This window comes from Pteropus vampyrus, unplaced genomic scaffold (assembly GCF_000151845.1).
Source record: "Pteropus vampyrus isolate Shadow unplaced genomic scaffold, Pvam_2.0 Scaffold393, whole genome shotgun sequence".
Taxonomy (NCBI): Eukaryota; Metazoa; Chordata; class Mammalia; order Chiroptera; family Pteropodidae; genus Pteropus; species Pteropus vampyrus.
The window spans coordinates 64,022-83,629 of NW_011889174.1; the positions used below are offsets into that span (position 1 = coordinate 64,022).

Below are 19,608 nucleotides of genomic sequence, written 5' to 3' on the forward strand. Positions count from 1 at the left end.
GGTGATATAGTTCAGAGATTTGGGCACTGGGTTGGGAGAAAGACAGGATGGGATAGTGGCAAGGTCAAATGATTTATATGGCAAGGGGATCTGACCAATTGAAGATAGAAGAGTGAATGCAGCTGAGGGAGGAGGGGTGGCAGAGAAAAAGAAGAAATGAAAGATGCTTAAAGGGAAACTGATGTGACATCTGGGAGCACATCTGAAAGTATGTCCTAAAGGAGGACTGTGAAATTAGACTCCTAGGTGTGTACTGTGGCTCCCTCACTTATATGTGTTAGACTTTGGGAAAGTTACTTAGCTTCAGTCTCAGTTTCCTCATTCATAAAATGGGGATAATAATGAACTTACTTCACAAGGGTATTAGAAGAATTACTTGAAATAATAGTAGAGCATTTAGAACAATGTCTGCCATAGAGAAGGATCTAATAAATGTTTTCTATACTACCTAATTTCTTTTTATTTTATTTTTAAAATAAAATTGTATATATTTAAAATGTACTACATGATGATTTGGTATACATATACACAGTGAAATGAAGTTATGGTATAATTATACAATGGAACATTATTCATCTTAAAAAAGAAAGACATCCTGCCACTTGCAACAGCATGGATGAAACTGGAGGACATTATGCTAAGTGAAATAAGACAGACACAGGAAAAAAAAACTGCATGATCTCACTTACCAGTAGAATCTAAAAAAGGCATATCCTACCTAATTAAAAAAAATTACATGAAGAGTCTTAAATATCATTGATTGACTACTGAAACATTTTTATTTCTTATTATTGGATTTAAAAACTAAAAATACTATTCATATCATGTCAGTCAAAATAAATTTGCTATGGCAACACTGCACCAGTTCTTTATAGTTTACTTCTTCCTAAATTTCTTTTGTTTTTCTATTATAGTATCTTTCAATAACAGGCCCATTATTTTCCAAATGTAATGGTTATTAGCTTAAAGGCCAACCTGAATTTCCATTATTCTTTTTGCTATTCTTCCACTCTCCCTGAGCTACTGGGCAACGAAATGTCTAAAATATGTAAAGGAAAGAGAGAAGTAGAAGAAAAGAACCCTTAAAATAAATAAGCAAATGGATCTGGAATATTTGGGAGCTGGCCGGAGTGTTACATATTATTTTCTATGAATGGTAAGTGGATTTTTAGAAATATTTATAACCTGGAAAGGCACTATAAATAAAAATATATGAGTGAAGTTTACTTCAATTAAAGTTACTTTATTATAATTTTTTCCTGTAAAAAGAGAACTTCCATTTTTCCAAGACCTAAAGTTGAGTTAAATCAGACGTAAAGATTCTGAACTATTAGATCAAACGAAGCATGATCTCTTCATGTGGGCAGCCAACAAAACTACTTCAACAGAAGAGCAATCAGGCCTCCTGTCACTTGGAGAACTCAGAACCAATTGAGACGGACGTCAACCAGAGAAAAGCAATCCCTCACTAACGAAACAGGACTGCACTTGTATGGAATGATGTATGGCAGGGGACCTTTCCAGTTTGTGATCTGGTAGAGAATAGGACTTCTGTTTCTGTCTGACCTCTGAGACATCTTTGAGTTAACCGAAAATACTGTGATGGATAGTGCTGTCTCTAGGAGTCTTTGAAGAATGCTTTCCCTCTGGCCAAATATACAAGCAAAATTCATTTTTCATATTCAAAATCCAGATTCTAAGAATTTTATATTTAGATGTGTTCAGCCCACCATAGGGACCTCACAGCACAGAGTCGAATGCTTGAAGCCTACTTTGGAAGAATACGGACCCATTGTGGGTAACGTATGTGTTTCTAGCACAATGTGAACCCAGGGCTAGGCTTGATGATATGGGCATACCCCAACCTGTCTAAGAATGCTGTGATGTGAGTGGGCTGGAGCTCCGATATGGACTGAAATGTGTCCCTCCAAAATTCATATGTTGAAGTCCTAATCCCCGGTACCTCAGAATATGATTCTATTTGGAGATAAGGTCTTTAAAGAGACAATTAGGTTAAAATGAGATCATTTGTATGGTCCCTAGTCCAGTATGACTGATGTCCCTATAAGAAGAGGAAACCTAGACATAGACATGCATAGAGGAAAGATAAAAGGAAGACACAGGGAGGAGGTGGGCATCTACAAGCCAAGGAGATCTCAGATTTCCAGCCTCCAGAACTGTGAAAAAATACATTTCTGTTGTTTAAGTACTTTGTTATGGCAGCCCTAAACCTAATGCGGCAGCTTTATTTTTAATAAGAGCTGTTAAACTTCATTAGACAATCCATGTCTACATTCATGAAGGCTGGTCTCCAGTAGGAAGACCTGGTGCTCCTTTTCCTACTTGGGAGGAAATTGACCTAAAGAGAGAGGGATTTGGTGACCACTAATTAGAACAAGGGCCCCAGAGTTGGGAAGGGGGAGAGGGCAGTGTGTGAAAGGAAGGCCCGAGTTTGTAGTAGAAAATCCACTTTTGCTTTCTTATTACAAAAGCTTTACATGCTCCTTGTAGAAATAACAGGAAATACAAATGGACAAAATGAAGAAACAAAATATAACTATGATTTCATCACTTGGAGGTAACTGTTCATACAATGTAAATCTGTCTAGACCTTTTCTTATAAATACATGAATTTATACACACACACACACCAAAAATGGAATAATTTACTTTTTGTGATCATCTTTTCATGTCAATGATTTTAAGTTTATAGCATCATTCTAATGTCTGATATTATTTCATTTTATTGATTATATCCTAGAAAAGGAATTGGTGGGTGAGATGTGTCCAAGCTTAGACATATTTAAAGGCTTTTGATATATGTTGCCAAATTGCTTTCCCAAAACGATGCACTCGTTTATAACCAGAAAGTCTATTTTAAGGGCAACATAAAGCCCTGTAACTGGTAACTCTTGACTCAGCTGTTCATGGGCTTTCAGCCAATTCCGAGGGAGGAGATTGTAGAAACCAGAGGACACTGAAAATCTGTGCTGCCAGGGACTCAGGACACTCAGGGATTGATGGGGGAGTGTCCCATGCTGGCGGAGGGGACATTTCCTATCTTAGCACAGTGGCAGGTGAAAAGAAGCCTGGCAGGATCAGCACATCCTGCAGCCGAGATGGGAGCTGCAAGCCACACCAGGAGGGGTCACATTGGGTCAGCCGCTAGGCATCTACTTGGAGAGCATGGCGCCCGTGGGGTTGCAGAGAATGAAGAAGTGGCAAGAGGGGATTCATATTGCTTGCTTGAGAGTGGGAGATGTCCCCAAGGATTTCTGAATGAACTGGGAGGGACCCTGGGGCTGAGGGTCCAGTGATGTCACAGCAGGGAGCCTGAGAGCACTATGGTTGTGACCCTGGTTGTTAGTTTTATCCCTCAGGCTTTCAGGGCCTGGGAAAATACAGGTTATGCTGGGAACGAGAACAGAAGGACTGATAGCCTTTGCAGTTTTTATGCGTCAATGGAAGATGCTATTGGATTTTGGTTCTTTGCCCAGTAGAAGAGATCCCAGGGGGCATACTTAAAGGGAAAGCCAAGCTAATCGTAAATGAAAAAGAAAATATTTTATTTTATAAGCATGAAAGTTATGTGGCACTCAATAAAATGTGTTGGCAAGTAAACTTCTGCCACAGAGAATGATAAATAAAATAGGTTAATTCCTCTTGGGAGAAGAACTTGGATTCCACTTATCATTAGATAAGAACTTTCAACGGGAATCTTTCTAAGGAAGATAAGCAGTGGTCTCTGATTTAGTGGTGGATTGAAGAGGAATAGCACCTTTATCATTGTCCTGGAAGATGCTGTCACCCTTCTTAGTGTGTTTCAAGACTTTCAGAGTACTTGCTCGTCTTTGGGCCCTGGACCTCTACTGGTCAAATATAACCTATACATCAGGCCAGTCACGTTGATCTTGATGTAGAACTTGTCTGAGAAATAATGATGTGTTGTAGATACTAGTGAAGGATTAGTAACATTTTGTTTTATTACTTTGAAATTTAGATTTAGCTGCCAAAGTTGCTTCCAAAAGGAAATGTATGTTTTGTACATTTGCCCAAGGCAAGGAATAAATTTCCAATAAAATGAACAATTCTTTCTCTGGGGTTGTTTCCTTCTATCTTCAAGTGGTACCATGGAGAATTAATTACTTCATAATCTCACTCACTATAGCCTAGCAAATTAAAAATGGCTACGGAAAAACGGCTTACCGTCTATCACTGGTTTTGGCTGAGAACTTTTGAGGCGCAGCGAGGGCCGGAAACGGGTTCGGTCGTTGAAGCTCCAGCTCTTCTGCACTTTGGTAGGGCTGCCCTCGGCAGTGATGTCGGTGCTTGGGGACCTCCTGTCGCCTACCGAGGCTTGTCTGCTCTTAATGCTCTGGCCTCTCGGGCTAGCCATGCGCACTCGCTCCTTAAAACTTAGCTTCTGACTGTGGACAACAGAGGCACAATTATTCCATTTCAAACAATTTCTTCCATTCCACCTGGGTAAATAATTTGACGAAATGGTATATGGTCATATATTTCAATAAGTAAAATGTTTTCAGCAAATAGGAGCACATAAATATATTTTTCCCTCGTTGAAAATTTGAGCTTTGTTTAATCTCTCTGCATTCATTTGAAGTCAATCTCATACTACAGGTATTCACACCTTTCCTGGATTCATCATAGAAGGACTGAGATAAAGTACAGTAGTATGAATACAATTACACTGGAAATAACCAAGAACTGATTTGATACTCACTTTCAAAACAGATTTTAGCTTTAACCTCAACTTTTGAGATTTAAAACGTTTTTTTTGGGGGGGGGAGGGGAAGGATATCTTTTTGTAATTTCTAAACATTTCTATAGGAAAACAGGGAGACGGTTACATATACATACATTACTACATTCTGCATGCATTTTATAGTCCAGGCAAGATTATGATATCCATAAATTCATGCAATCTCACAGCAGTTGATAGCACTGCATACATAATATTAAACATACAACACTTAACACTACATTTCTTTTATGCCTTCATTCATTCTTAAGAGATAAAACCACACAAGGTTAGAACAATTCCAACATGTAATGAATGTGATGACTGATCAACGGAATGAAACGTTATGTTCACTAACACAATTTCCTGTTATTAGACAGGTTATTGATTTGCTGTGGCAGCTACTGGTAAATTATATTTGTTCAGACATTCAGTCCTCAGATGCCAGCTAGGATTGAACTATTGTGGGTTGAAAAAGGAAGCATTAATAACATCCACAAATTTCAAAGTGCATCTCCATGCTTTTTAATCAAGAGATGTGGTATGATGTGGTGGGAAGGGCGGGTTAGAGTCTAACAGATTTGGGTTTTGGAGTCCATATCTCTCACACAGAGACAAAAATAACAATACAGCTAAGGGATTTTTGTGGGAATCAAATGAACTATATGAAGCTTTATGCACTTATTTTGTTTGTGTTCTCATTTTATTTACAAATTACTGTGTTACTCATTAGAAAATAGCACCATTTATTATTGAGTGAGAGGCCCAGGATTTTTCAGGGCCTGAAGAAATGAAGGGCAATGGTTTGAGGGGAGTCATATGGAACAGCTAATGTGAGGCTGAGACCTGCAGTCATGCTGCAGCCTTTGTGGGGCATGAAGGCAGTGTTCTCATGGAGACGGATTATCTGAGACAAAGTGGAGGCCTTGTCTTTCCACTTACCGCCGTGTCCACTGTCCCCAACTGCAGCATGCCAACAGCAAATGTGTTTAGTGGATATGTATTTTGGAGCTAATAAGAAACAGTAACATTTATTTTTCCATGCCAAGTTGCTTAACAAATGATATTCTAAAAAGACACCACGCTTTATGTCTGTGTTACGTGAAAACAAATCAAATAATGAACTATGGTGATCAGAAAACCCTGGTAACAATAAACACATTGACCATGCAACTGACAGCTCTCCTCTGAAATGCAGACACAGCTAAATCCAGCATGAGTAGCTGAAGGCACATGCAAAGAACAGGCTGGGCAGTTTTGCGATAGGGTCAGGTGGGTTTAAGAATTCTTTTAAAAAATCCCTTGAGTCATAGAGTTTTTCTGTACTTGACACGTGTGTGATTAAATGGTGGATTACATTAAACAAAAGCAACAATAACATCATAAAACTGCATTTTTTTTTTATTTTCAGGCTAAGTTACCCATCTTAAAAAAAGCCTTCAAATTATTTGAACCAATTCTCCAAGGAATAGTGACTGAAGTGTCTATTCTTCTCAAGCTTTTTAAAATTTTTTTAAATGCCTACAGCATCTGGTATTCCTAGGTGGTCTCCCATCCAAGTACTAACCAGGCCCAATCCTGCTTAGCTTCTGATATCAGACGAGATCAGGCACGTTCAGGGTGGCATGGCTGTAGACTTTTTTTTTAAGTAGTAAAAATTTCAAATCTCTTTTCAGTTTCATCACATCTGTTCCATCATTGAAATTTATGATGATCTGGTTTAGGAACATATGCTTACCTCTACGCCTTTATTTAAATTAATGAATGGCTTAAGTTGACATAGCTATCATTACAAGTGTTTTCACTGTTCTTTATCTAATTGATTACCTTTTCTGGCACTAACATGTCAATTACTACACAAGGTTGGGTTTAGTTAACATCAAATTATTTCCCCAAATTTTTAACATGTATCTCTTTCCCATGCCAACTAAAAGAACAGGAAACTGATAAAGACATCATAAAATCATTTAATATGAAATTTAGTTTTTCCTTTTTAAAAGAGTAAAAAAAAAAATCTAAAATGAGTATCAACATCAAATCTACCATGTCTTATTTACAATAACAAAAATGTTTAAAGACAATTGCTCCTGTGAAAGTATTTTAAAAAATGGCCCATTTGAAATATTTCGATATTATTTTTAAGAATTAATAGAAAGTGAAAATAATATTATTCTCTGAATCAGCATCATATAAAGCATTTAAAGTTGATATAAATGAGTTCTAGGTACCATTTCCTTTTTTGTCCTTCTTAACTATCTGAATATTTGTCAATGTCTAATATTAAACGAATTCTCAAGAACTATTTTAAAGTGAACTCAACATATCACATACTAAATTACAAAAAGCATGTAATATTTTCAGTTTCTTTATTGACATAATTGTAGGAAAGTTAAAATTAAGATCCTAATCCAAAACTTTTTAACTAGGCAAAATTTTCTTTTCCAAGGCGAAGATGTGTTCTTGTGTCTTCTTACAAAAAGATCATTTTTATTAGTTTTTCTACTCCATGTCCCTTTGGAAATCAACAGAGCATCTTGATTAGGTGGCCATTAAACTGATTAGGTGGCTGTTACTGGAAACACAAATTGATTAAAAAATATAGATTCTTCACTAGCCCATTGAAGTTTTCATTATTTTCCTATGTGTGTGTGCACGCTTGTGTGTGAGAGACATTTATAAACATGATTTTTGAGGAAGATTTATCCTAACAGCGTTTTTAGAAAGAATGCCGAGGATTTTCCCCAGGAGACCAAGAAGGAGCTCTCTCTTGGGAGACAGTAACCAAAAGGTCACTGTGGCCATCAATTGCAGCATCTTTCTTAGTATGCAGTCTCACATTCCCAGCTAAGGACTCTGCTCAGGGGGAGCCTGCACAACCGCTCTGCAAGGGACTTCTTCCCTCTCTAGGAACCAGATGTACGAGTTACCCAAATAGCTCAGCATGCAGTCTACTACTGGTTGTTCCCTGCCAGGGAATTGTGTGGCATCACTGTAACCCCACATTAATCCTCTTGGACTTAGAATGCTGTAGTTATTGTTATACTTAATTAGGGGTTTTAGCCCTTCATAGGATAAGCATTCTACAAATTCTCGCCTCAGGCACAATATGGCAACTGAGCCATAACAATCCAGTGCGTGCAGCAGCTCAGCAGTTGTCCCACCACAAGGAGGCGCCAAGGGGCTGACTGACAGTACTGAGCGGGACCCTGCCATTAAGACAACTGTGTTCCTCGAGTAGAGAGTATCAAAGCAGGCAACAAGCAACAAGGAATACTACAAGCGGGTTGAAAACCTCATTCAAGAAGTCCCTAGGAAGAGTGAGTCTCTGAACAGGGCGTCAAGTGGGGTGGCGTGTAACCTGGTCATGCACCTGAGGTTAGTTGGCATTCTCAAATCTCATGTCAATAGCTGGGATGCTGGGTACCTCTGCTTCCGTAAGGTGTACGTTCTGAAGAGCTTCTGTTTATTACTACAGAACTTACTAGGAGTGAGGGAAATAGAGCAGCACATTACTAAGAATTTCACCACCAGAAAAATGCTGAGGGAATTTATTTTCCATTTTGAAAAACAGTCATTTCGCTATATTTTTTTCCCCCAGATATAAGTATACAGACTATTTAAACAGTAAGTACTAACTATGTAGTTTAATTGTGCTGCTCGAAATATATCTAGTGCTCATAATTAGATTTGAAATAGGCATTACACATGATGATAGTTTATGTGTTAGCATATGATTCATATAAAAATAAGAATATAAATATTTTAGACTATAGCAACGCTTGTAATTAATAGCAATGCAACATAGTATTAATATGGAACAAAATATTTCAGAACTTAAAAAAATAAATATTATAGGAATCAATGAAGTTGACAACATTAATTGCTTTGAAATAAAAAATAAGTTCTCGATTTGTGTGAAACACCTGCAGTTATAGCTAATATAGGTAACCAATTGCCAGTTATATATATGTGTTCAAAAATACAGAAGAAAAGATTCTAGGTTGCTAGTTTGTTAAAAAAATTTTATTTTAAATCTTATGATGTGTTTTTAAAAGACTAAATCCTTCCCCTCTATCCACAAATGTGAACAGGAGAGACTATTTTGAAAAAATTAATTTTGAAACAATCTAACATTTTGTCAATAAGGACACAAGGTGACTACACTAAAAAAATTAAAGTCTAGTCTTACTGAGTTTAGTTTAATAAGACATGCAGATCATTCGTTACACACAGAAGAAAGGAAATTTGAATAATGGAAATAAATGCAGAAGAAATATAAGAATACAGTGTTCTAGAGTTCCCTCTCCCAAAACTATACATCTCCTCAGAACCTAAGAAAATCAACCATGTAGGAGCAATCTGGACAAAGCACACAGCACACCACAGCACGAGATTGTAATGTAATAAAAGAATATCATTTATGCTTTAACTTTTAAGACATGCATCTTTATAACAGTCTCACAAGTACCTGTTAAAGCAACTTTAGATAGCTACTAAGACGTCTGACGGTTCTATCAATGCCTTATAAACTGCAATTGAGGCAGCTCAACTGCGAAGCAGATAACCAATAATAGTTGATTAAGGATAAAGGGTAAGCAGAGGCAGTGAACTTTATAGATAAGCCCTAAACCTTTGAGGGTATGATCTATTCTTGTAGCAATAAAAACTTAACAGGTAGAGGAAATTTGACAGAAAGGAAATTTAACAGAGCCTTCTCGTACCAGTGTGATGACTAACTCACAAACTGCTTGACTTCCTTGAGGAGGAAGAGGAGAGGTAATAAAACCTCAAGGTGAGAATACTGGCTTAATCTGGTTCGATGGGTTTACAAGTCAAATTTTTTTTTTTCTCTGAAAGTGACAATTTATACCATAGCAAAGAAAAACTGTCCAGTTTAAAAGTGAGCTGGAAAAATTACTAATGGATGATTAATTAGAACAAATTAATAACTACATTTACCACCACATATGAGATTAGAACTGTTTTAGTGGGAAGACAGAGGAAAACAAATGAAAAATTAAATGATGCTAAAGAAGTTGTATTTATGGTCTCAGTAGAGGAAGAACAGAACAGGCTCAGTCGAGACTAATAATAATTTGTACCTGACCCTCTACCAAGAGAGTCAAAGAAATATTATTTTCACCATTGTTCAGTTGAGCTCTTCTTGAGACTGATGGTTTGTATTTTTAAAAACCTTTTTGATCTGTCACAAATAATGCAATGCCGTCTCCAAACTGGATGTCTTCCTTAGTGGCCTAAGATGCCGTAGATAAATTTTGTTTAAACATATCTTAACCTCAATGCAGATAGACAAAAATCTCTTTAGCAAGAAGATTTCAGAGCAGGGAACCTAGTTAACTAAGGATGTGATGCCTCGATCCATTCTGCAGAGAGGAAAAAAACCCTCTCTTTGTATGTATGGCCCAGTCTACAATTGTGGCCCTCTCATTCAGAGGGAGCCAGCGCCAGGCACCAGGAGAAGAGGATTGGTTGGCTGCTGTATTGAACTCATCTACACTTGGGTTACACCCAGTTCTTGACACGATGAAAAACCAGGAGGAAGGATTTAGGAAATTCCCGGCTCTGAGATACCAGGAGAGTTGGCTGACACTTATCTATTTTGCTTATTGGAATCACTGCCAATAACCCAATGGCCCCAAACAGTAAATGGCTCTGCACGTAGGAGGTATTAATCTGTCTGTTTAAAATTGGGTCAAGCATTAATCAACAATATTCTGGACCCAAATCTGCTCTCTGCTAAGGGAGAATTCTCATTATAAATGCACTTTCCTTTGTGCATATTTTGGTTGAGTAAGGGCAAATTCGTTATATCCTCAGATGGTACTGTTGCTATTATTATTACAATAGTCTCTCGGCATTCATTAAACAATATTATAAATTTCATTGCCTATGCAACACAATAAGGTGAAAGCTAAGGTAATATTGAAATGGGAGCTTCATATTATTTTCTTTAGGCTATTGAAATGTTTTTCATTTTCCATTTTATCTCATATTTCTCCTCTTTCCCACTTTTGTCATTTTATCTCTACATAAACTACTCGAGATCAGAAACATTTTATTACACTGTTCAAGAATTATTTAGTGAGCATATTCTCTGTCAGAGCTTTACATTGGGTGATGTGATACATATTTGGGGGACAGAAGACCTAAGTGTATGAAGTATGAAGCTTTAAGTAAGGTATGCATGCTAAATAGTGATACACGTACATGTTTCAAGGTGGTTTTTGCCAAATGTCCAATGGCCACAGAGAAGCAAGAATCTCTGTGTGTGATTCTCTAAGTCAGTAACTTAGCTCTGTTGTTCCGTATATATTCAGACCTACAGGTAAGTTATCTTTGACAGACTCAGCCACAGCATGCAAAATAAATTTTAATGTTTCAGGTATATGTGAGCATTATAAAATTTAAAAAAGTGGCTGCCAGCCTTTTTGATCTTGACACCTGACTAGGAGGTTCGTTTTTGGACCGAGGAGCTGATGCTCAAGAGTTCCACTTTAATCTTGTTATTGTTTTCTGCCTTGCTAACATTGGGAAAAAATGTCATATCCCTGTCAGCTCAAGGTGACCCCTCCTCACTCAGGGCTGCTGTGAAGTTACACTTTAGCAAGCTCCTCCACATGATTTACAAACTTCCCTTTTAGGTGTCAACAGCTCTGTTTTGGAGGATGAAACCAAGACAGGTGGCCTTGCTCTCAGGTAGCTACGAGGTTTGTGCCAAAGATGGTCTCTGACCTTAGAATTTAGAGAAAATCGTTCTTGGAGATAATTTGTAAATGGATAACTCCTGAGACAAGGAAAACTTTTCAAATATCACCAAAGACACTAAAACGGCTTGTAATAGCTATGATTTATTTAGTGTAACTTTTTCAAGTAAAGTTGTTACAACAGAAGGATGGCAGGATTTGCTCTGTGTACCAGATAAGAGAAGGGTCTTTAATGGCCCCCGTGTGTACGCTTACTCACCCCAAAGGGGTGCTTGATGTTGAGCATCCTACCACATCCATTGCCCATCATAAATGAATACATTTATGTTTTGGTTTGTGAATCTTTTAAAGTGTTAATATAAAGCAGAAATGATTGAGCCAGAGCCTCATCACCCCAAGTGAACTTTAAAAACTAGTTTCAGTATTATATAAATATATTATGATTAATGCCATTAGTGTAACAAAGCTAAAAGAACGATCCTGGGACCCACATTGGCCCCCACCTGGAGGCTAACAGGGCAGGGGATGCCTCTGTTGCCTCATTACTCAAGCAAATGGCAATAATAGGGAAAAGACTTATATCCCTTCTTTTTTTGTGGGCACCTGGAATTCTCCTGCTGGTTCTGCTTCCGCTATTAATCACACCATCACCGGGCTCTGTCTGTCAGGGCTTTGCTCCCAAACCTAGACTCCGGGGTACTTACTGGTACTAATACAGATCAAAATGATGTCTTTCACTTCCTATTCCGTCTAGGTCTCTCTGCTGTTTAATCTGATAAAGCAATCCCTTCTAAAACATGAAAGAATGACCATAAATTATTTGGTAACATTTCTGGGAGGATTATCTTTTTCCTGAAGGATGGGGGTGGGGAGACTCTTCTTTTGAATCAGATCACCTGACTAAACGTCAATGTTCAATGAGCTTGAGATGTTACAGAGACTGTTCTCACCTCCTATATAGTGTTTCGTTTGCCAAACCAACAAATACCCTAATATCTCAGTCTAAAAGAAGGATCCTGATGAAGGGAGTCCATCTTATATGGCTTCTTGGGATTTGAATACTTGGGTGAGACTTTTGTCTGGAAAAATTGTAGCAAGGACTAACCAAAGGCTATAATTATTATCTCTCCCCACCTCCCCAATATTCCATGCCCTGCAGATTGTAAAAAGCAGTGAGTGAGTTAGGGAAAGACACTTGTGTTCCCAAAGCGGGGGAAAAAAATCAATAAAACAGCAACTTCTGCAGGCAATCTTGTGAAAGGTCACTTTTAATCATCTTGTATTTGTTGATCGATTTTACTCACATGAGACACATTTAAAACATCTGTTAGGTACAGATATATAAACAAATATGTAGCAGAAGAGATTACAAACCTGCTTGATGTTTCCCCTTGTTCTTTCCTTCAGGTGCGTGCAGACAGAAGAGAAATGATGATAAACCGGTGAATACATTTATAGTACTTGATAACAGCTAAATTGGAGACTGGGGACTCAAGTACCTTAAGTAATTCTTTTCAAGCAAGATGCATGGAGGCAATATTCTTTATAATAAATGTACCCAACTTTTTAACATATATTCTTTGTGGCACAGACCTGAGATAGCATAACGTCTGTGTAGCAAAAACCAATGCTGCCCACATGTAACTGAAAATTATAAACTCTTCATTAGCTTAAGTTATCCATAATGCTAACCAGCATTAGCAAACACTCTTAGAACGGTGCTGGTTACCCTGTATCTGCAGTCCCCATATTTTGGACAGACTTTTGGGTTTTTTTAATCTGGATTCATTAATGTGCAACTTGTACTTCAGTTACTTCTTGAGGCAGACTTTGTTTTCCTATTGTATAAAGGATGAATTCTCTTGGATCATATTAGGTGCATAGAAAGCCTATAAGGACTCTTCCAATTTAGTGTTGGGTGGCATTTTTAATAACCTATGTTACCAAATTCAGGTCTGTGCAACATGGTGCAAATGAGCTGTGTGTCTTTGGGTAGACACTTTGCTTTCTTGTGAGTTTTGATTTTCTTAGGAATAAATTGAAGGTATTGGGTTAGATAACATCAAAATTCTGACTTCTCAAGGTACCACTAGGCATCCTTGGAGCTTGATGATTCGCTATAGCTTCATAAAATATTGGATTCATTCCCTAACATGACACATTTACGTGCTTTTCACTCTTTACATAGCCTTCATTCCCTTTGAGAAGAAAATCAAGAGAAATATGTTTCCTCTATAAATCCTTCTGTTATTAAAACAAAATTTTAAAATAGCAACTATGGAGACCTCAAAAGAAATTTGAGACAAACCAGAGAGGAGAGAGTAAGAAACTGCTGGCTGTGCCCCTGGCAGGTTTGAGTGGATATGGTATGCTTGCTCACACTGCCCCTCTCTCCCTTACACAGTTCTCACATCTCTCTTCCATCCTATTCCCTGGGATGAGGTTGTGGATCAAAGCATCCCATTGTATCTCTAAAACTGTGGGGAACAAAAGTGTGGGCTGGTGTTTTTTAATGATAACGATGATGATGATGATGATGATGATGATGATGATAGTGATGGTGATGTCAATGCTATTGACAACATGCTCTCTTTGCTGACCACCTATTTAAAACTGCAGCCTTGAACACTCCTTAAATTCCTTTGCTACTTTTTTTTTCTTAGCATTTATCACCATCTAGCCTATTATATATTTTACTTATTTTTATTGTCTCTTCCCAGCATCCCTTGAATATAGACTCCCTGTGGCCTGAGGTTCTAAACTATTTGTTTTTTCTCTTCCACTGCTGCATTCTTATTGCCTGGAACAGTGCCTTGCACATAATAGGTGCTCAATGAATAATTGTTGAATGAATAAATGACTGACTGAATGATATTTCCCCTCAAAAGTTTTTAAACCCTGTTATAGGGAAATAAAAAGAAGTTTAAGTTTGTTTCTTCCTATATCACTTTGTGCTCATAAGGCAGTTAGTTATAAATGTAAAAATATCTCTCTAAGTCACTGTAAATTATTTTCCTACACACTTAATTAAAGCAGGTTTGCCTTTTTAGTATATGTACTGCCAAAGCGAGCATAAGGCTTGCATTCTAAAACAAAGGTTCCGAACTTGGTTTCAGCAAGTTTGTGAATACATTAAAATTTTAGGCAAAGATTTAATTTTTTATGCAGTGAATATTTTACTGAAGAAAGAGTCCATAATTATCATCACATTCTCGCTGGTTTAACAAACAACAACAACAACAACAACAACAATAACAACAAAGATTAAGAACCATTATGATTTAGAACAATGAAGTATGGCTGGTGGGAGAGATGTTAGGACACTCAGGTTTCCATGAACTTTGCCAGTGACTGCTGTGTCATTCTGAACAAATACCTGTTATTCAGTACATGGGCCTGAGACTCAGGGGTTAGTTGGTGAGGGATGCAGGGAAAGGAGAATGAGGGAGATGCTTGATAGCCACAGTGGAACAGGATGAATGTAGGTGTTTGCATAAATTCTCCTCCACTCCCACCCCATTTAAAATAGGGAAATATCAAAGGAAAAGAGAGAAACCATGTGAGTAAAATAGAGGTTTATGCACTGGAAGGATCTGAATCATTATTAAATAATTTCTCCAGGCTTCAGAATGACTTTTAATTCAAAAACTCAGGAAGCAGGAAGCCAAATAATCACATATGGTGACAGACCACTCTCTTTTGTGACTTGAGAAACTTCTTTTGGTTTTACTGCTAGCCCTCTTCTTACACATTTATCTGGCAATCTTCATGAAGACAGAAATACAATTTCTATATAATTCCCATTTTTCATTCATACCCCCAAGGAATAGATGGCACAGGGGTTATATTCCTTTTTTTTCATACTACGACTTTGAAAGTGTCCAATACTCAATAAAGGGAATTTAACTAAATTTTAAAATCTAAATGAAAAGACAATTCTCATTCACACATTCACTCAACAATGTCCATCCTTCCTTCCTTGCTAAGGTTCCATCCCTTTTATAATCCTGGTGTTTTATGACTATTTCTGTCACAGTGGCTGACAGAGTTTTGACGCTAGCTTTTAGGAGACATGTCCCGTTAGAGCTTAGAAGTTATATCGCCAGCTCTTGTCTTTCACTTTGTGGATGGGAAAGCTGAAACTCATGGCAGGATAGGAAAGCAATATAGCAGATGCTGTCAGTTAATGATGGATCTGCTGCCCCAACGGTGTGCATTCTGCTGCATCACAAACCTCCTTTGAGACTTCAATTCCTGGAAACATGTCATAAAGGTTTCCCCAGCTGATTTCTCTTCCACTTCAGTTAGAAAGAGGTTTCTCTGACTGAGTCACAGTAGTTAGGTGTCTTGAATCCCATATAGCCACTAGGATTAAGATTTTGTTGGGCTATGAAGGGAAACAGCAGGTGTTCTAAAATATTAAGTCGGATAAGCAATTTGATAACATTGAACAACCCAAGGAAGTGACCATTTTTATCAAGCTGGGTGACTCACAGAAAACCTTTCCCTTGATTTCTTTTGGTTATTTCAATGAAGAGTTCTTTAATTAGGTGCTGGTTATAACTTAATATGTACTCTGTTAGTTGAACTGGAGTCCAGGATTCCAGGACTAAGGATTTTTTTCTTTTTTTTAAATCGAAGTTCAGTAACCATCAGAACTTCATAATTTTTCTGGTTCTCCTCTCTTTCCAGGCACATGGTAAGATTGCATTTTCTCATCCTCCTGAAGTTTAAACATGGCCAGGTGATTTTCTTTGGCCAACGAATTATGAATGAAAGTAATATTACTTTAAAATTTTGAAAGCTAATGCCAAATTTTAATCTGTTTGGTCCCATCACCTCATTATAGACTGTAATCCGATTAGGACTCCAACTATTATTTGCTACTGATATTAGTTTGCTATGCAAGTGAAAGCTCGAGGACCATTCTGTAAGGGGATCCAGATGAAAAATGACTTTGAGGGACTGAAATGTGCAAAGATATATAGTTCTCAAAGCATTCCCTGCTTGAGGTCAGGCGATGGATGGAGTTTAAACAGTCATGTTTTTCAAGAACTATGGTGCTTACCTTTAGACTTCTGGAGGGCTTTATAAAATGAGATATTAGAAAATGAGATATTATAAAATAGTAGAAATAAATCTCTATAAAAGTTCAGATTCCTTTAATCTTTAAGCCCTATCTGCAAATGGTGAGGAATGATACTGAGTCCATTTAGTTTTGTGCCCGAGTTGCTGCTACTAAACAGGTTGAGTCCCTTCAAGAGCAGCAGAGAATAAAGCCAAAAATTGACTCTCTGTGTGTGTGTGTTTGTGTGTCTGTGTGTGTGTGTATCTGGTTTGTTTTACAAACTTGAAGAGACTTGAGTACTGCACCAGCTGTCACACTGATACCTACTTGGTAGGGCTGCAGGTGTGCAAGGCCTTCAAGTGTGGCTTCCAGGTTGCAATGGAAACAGATTTCTCATCAGCTGCATAACTACGCCAAACGCACTGCATGTGGCATGCATGGGTACATAAAGAAAAATAAAAGAGAAGAAGGTAGAATGAAACACAGGGAGATTATTAAGTTAATGCACACCAAGAATTTTTTCCTTGTCATACTCAGCCCTGATAAATGCCCAAAGGGTGATGACCATCTTGGCATTTTCAGCCGGCTATTAAACATATTCTACCACATCAGTAGAATTGCTTTTCAAAACATTTCATACCAAAGAACAAAAGTACCAATATGTGTAACATAATGCAATTTTTGAATTGGTTAGGGAAAGATATTACATTATCCAAGATAAATTACCTGAACACGAACATACATTCCAAGATCCAACTGCACATCTTTAATCACTATTCAATAAGATAGAGGCAAAGGACTACTGAAAACTCACAATGCAACTAGTAAACTAATTGGCAAACTAGCTTGTGAACTAATGACCACCAGGGTATATTAATGACTTAATGAAACTCCATCAGGTTGAACTATGCAACATTTTTAAGGCTAAAAATGAAGACAATGATAACAAAAAGCAGGGCTACACAAGATAGAGAAAAATGTACTCTCTAGGAATATAGCCGGAAAGCACTTAAGGATTTAATGTCAGAGTCTAAGAATATGTTTATAGCTCCTTGATGTAAAACATAAGCTCTGTCTACTTTATATAATTATATCTGACATATACGAAATATTTCCTTGAAATCCTCACAATCAGAGTGTGGATTAAGATTTTATTTTGTACATGAGAAAATAAAGTCTCAGATAAATTAAGAGGTTTATACAAGGTTGGGAGAGTTGAGATATCATCTCAGATTGCCTGGCTCTTGGTCTTAGCATCCTTTACATTCCTTTGCTGACTGAGGATTGTTGGAAAAGCTTCCCTCTGAAACGTCTATTGGAGAGATCGCTTGAACTGACTTTCCACATAGATTTTGGTGAATTTCTTCCTCTGTATTAAGTCTGGAAATATCTCCAGTGACCACTTGCTTACTCCAGTGTCCTGAGAGAAAATTTTTTATTATAATTCATAAATCAAAATGTTCTATTTATGTGGCAAATTCATTTAAACAGGTCACATTCCTGCTATATAACCATCATTCATGATTATGAAACCTAGAATGAAGAAAGCAGAGATCTAATAATATTCCTTTTCCTGAGAATATCATTGAATAAATGCAAGCTGAACAAAAAGTTAAAAATCAACGCAAGTACTTTGGAAAACCGTTTGGTAGGAACGCATACATTACCCTATGATACAGCCACAGACTTCTATGTACATACTCAACAGATATGTTTCTAGGTGCTTATATAGTACAAGAGATATGTACTATAATGTTCAAAACGACATTATTCTTAACAAATAAAAGCTGAAAATACTCAAATACTTATCAAAAGTAGAATACATATATGTTGTTAATATTAACAGAATGGAATAGTACACGGTAAAAGTATGCTATAACTATTCTCAACAGTATGGATGAACTTTACATGAATAATGGCCAGTGAGAGAAACAAGACACAAAAGAATACATACTGTGAATCCATTTCTATAAAGTACCAAGAAAAAAAAAGAAGGAGGAATTTTTAGAAGGCAGTGTAGTAGTTACCCTTGGGATACAGTTATTAAGAATTGGTACAAAAGAAGTACTGGACATATTCTGTGTCTTTATCTGGCGCTGGAGTGCTCAGTTCTCGCAAGAGATGCGCTTTTTTCTGTATGCACATTACAGTTTAATAAAATGTTCAAGAAGCGATATTAAAAATCTAGAAAAATATATAGTAGAACCTGAGTTCTTTATAAAAAAATAATATTAAGGAAAGTTTAAATAATTGAAGCAGGGTTCTTTGCCTGGAGCCTTGCTCACATGGCTCATGCTAATTTATCCCACAAATCTGGGAAAACTTATGCTAAACCTCTTGGCATCTTATAGAGAATAAAGCAGTTATTATATCATCCGGAAATGTTAGTTTTTGTTTGCAAATATTATATAAACACAACTTATAGAGTGGTTCAGAGTAATCAATGAAAGGATGTATTATTGCAGCTTCTTCTGTAGAGAGGCTGAGAGAACCTCCAATGCTGTGATGGCATTGATGGCTGCTTTAATTAAACAATTTTCATAGAAGGCACCATGAGTCTTGGAAGCAAGACTCATGGAGAACTAGAAGCACACAGCAGGTCTATATGCATTACTAGACACCAGTAAAAAAATCCCAAACAACAATACAACAAAAAGTGGGACCAAGTAATTATCTGCCAATGTGTAAAGAATTGGGGGCAAAAGAGGCTACTCTTAGAAAATTGAAAATTTTAACAATGAGACCTACCTTCTTGCTCTTTTTCTATCAAATTGATCTCAACTGCTAAGCTCTTATTCCCTTCATTACTTTTTTCTTAAAAATATCTTATAAATGGGAGGTACAGAAGGAGCAAGCGACCATGTATCTCAGGGCCGATATGAGCTAACCGGCAAAATGGAAGTGGAAAGTGTAACTCTATTACTCTTACACTCGAATAACTTTGTCCTGTCCTTAGCTCTTTCTCTCTCAGCTATTTGTTTCTAGTAGCTGAACCTCAAGCCCACAACCATATGATCAAGTAGCTGATGTTCCCATATTTAAAGCCAAAATCACAG

The 19,608-nt window shown here is 37.2% G+C and overlaps 1 protein-coding gene and 1 pseudogene across 2 annotated transcripts in view; both read right to left on the bottom strand.

Annotated features, from left to right (window-relative positions):
- The window catches only part of KCNQ5 (potassium voltage-gated channel subfamily Q member 5), a 469,107-nt gene that overhangs the window by 43,600 nt on the left and 405,899 nt on the right, over nt 1-19,608 (bottom strand). For both annotated transcript variants that reach the window (XM_011380375.2, XM_011380376.1), the window contains 2 exons: nt 16,880-16,974; nt 4,207-4,427 (listed from right to left, as the gene is read on the bottom strand). In XM_011380375.2, coding sequence (XP_011378677.1) covers nt 4,207-4,427; nt 16,880-16,974 — 316 coding nt within the window. The remainder of the gene's footprint in view (nt 1-4,206; nt 4,428-16,879; nt 16,975-19,608) is intronic.
- Nucleotides 6,278-6,396, bottom strand: LOC111731714 (annotated as a pseudogene).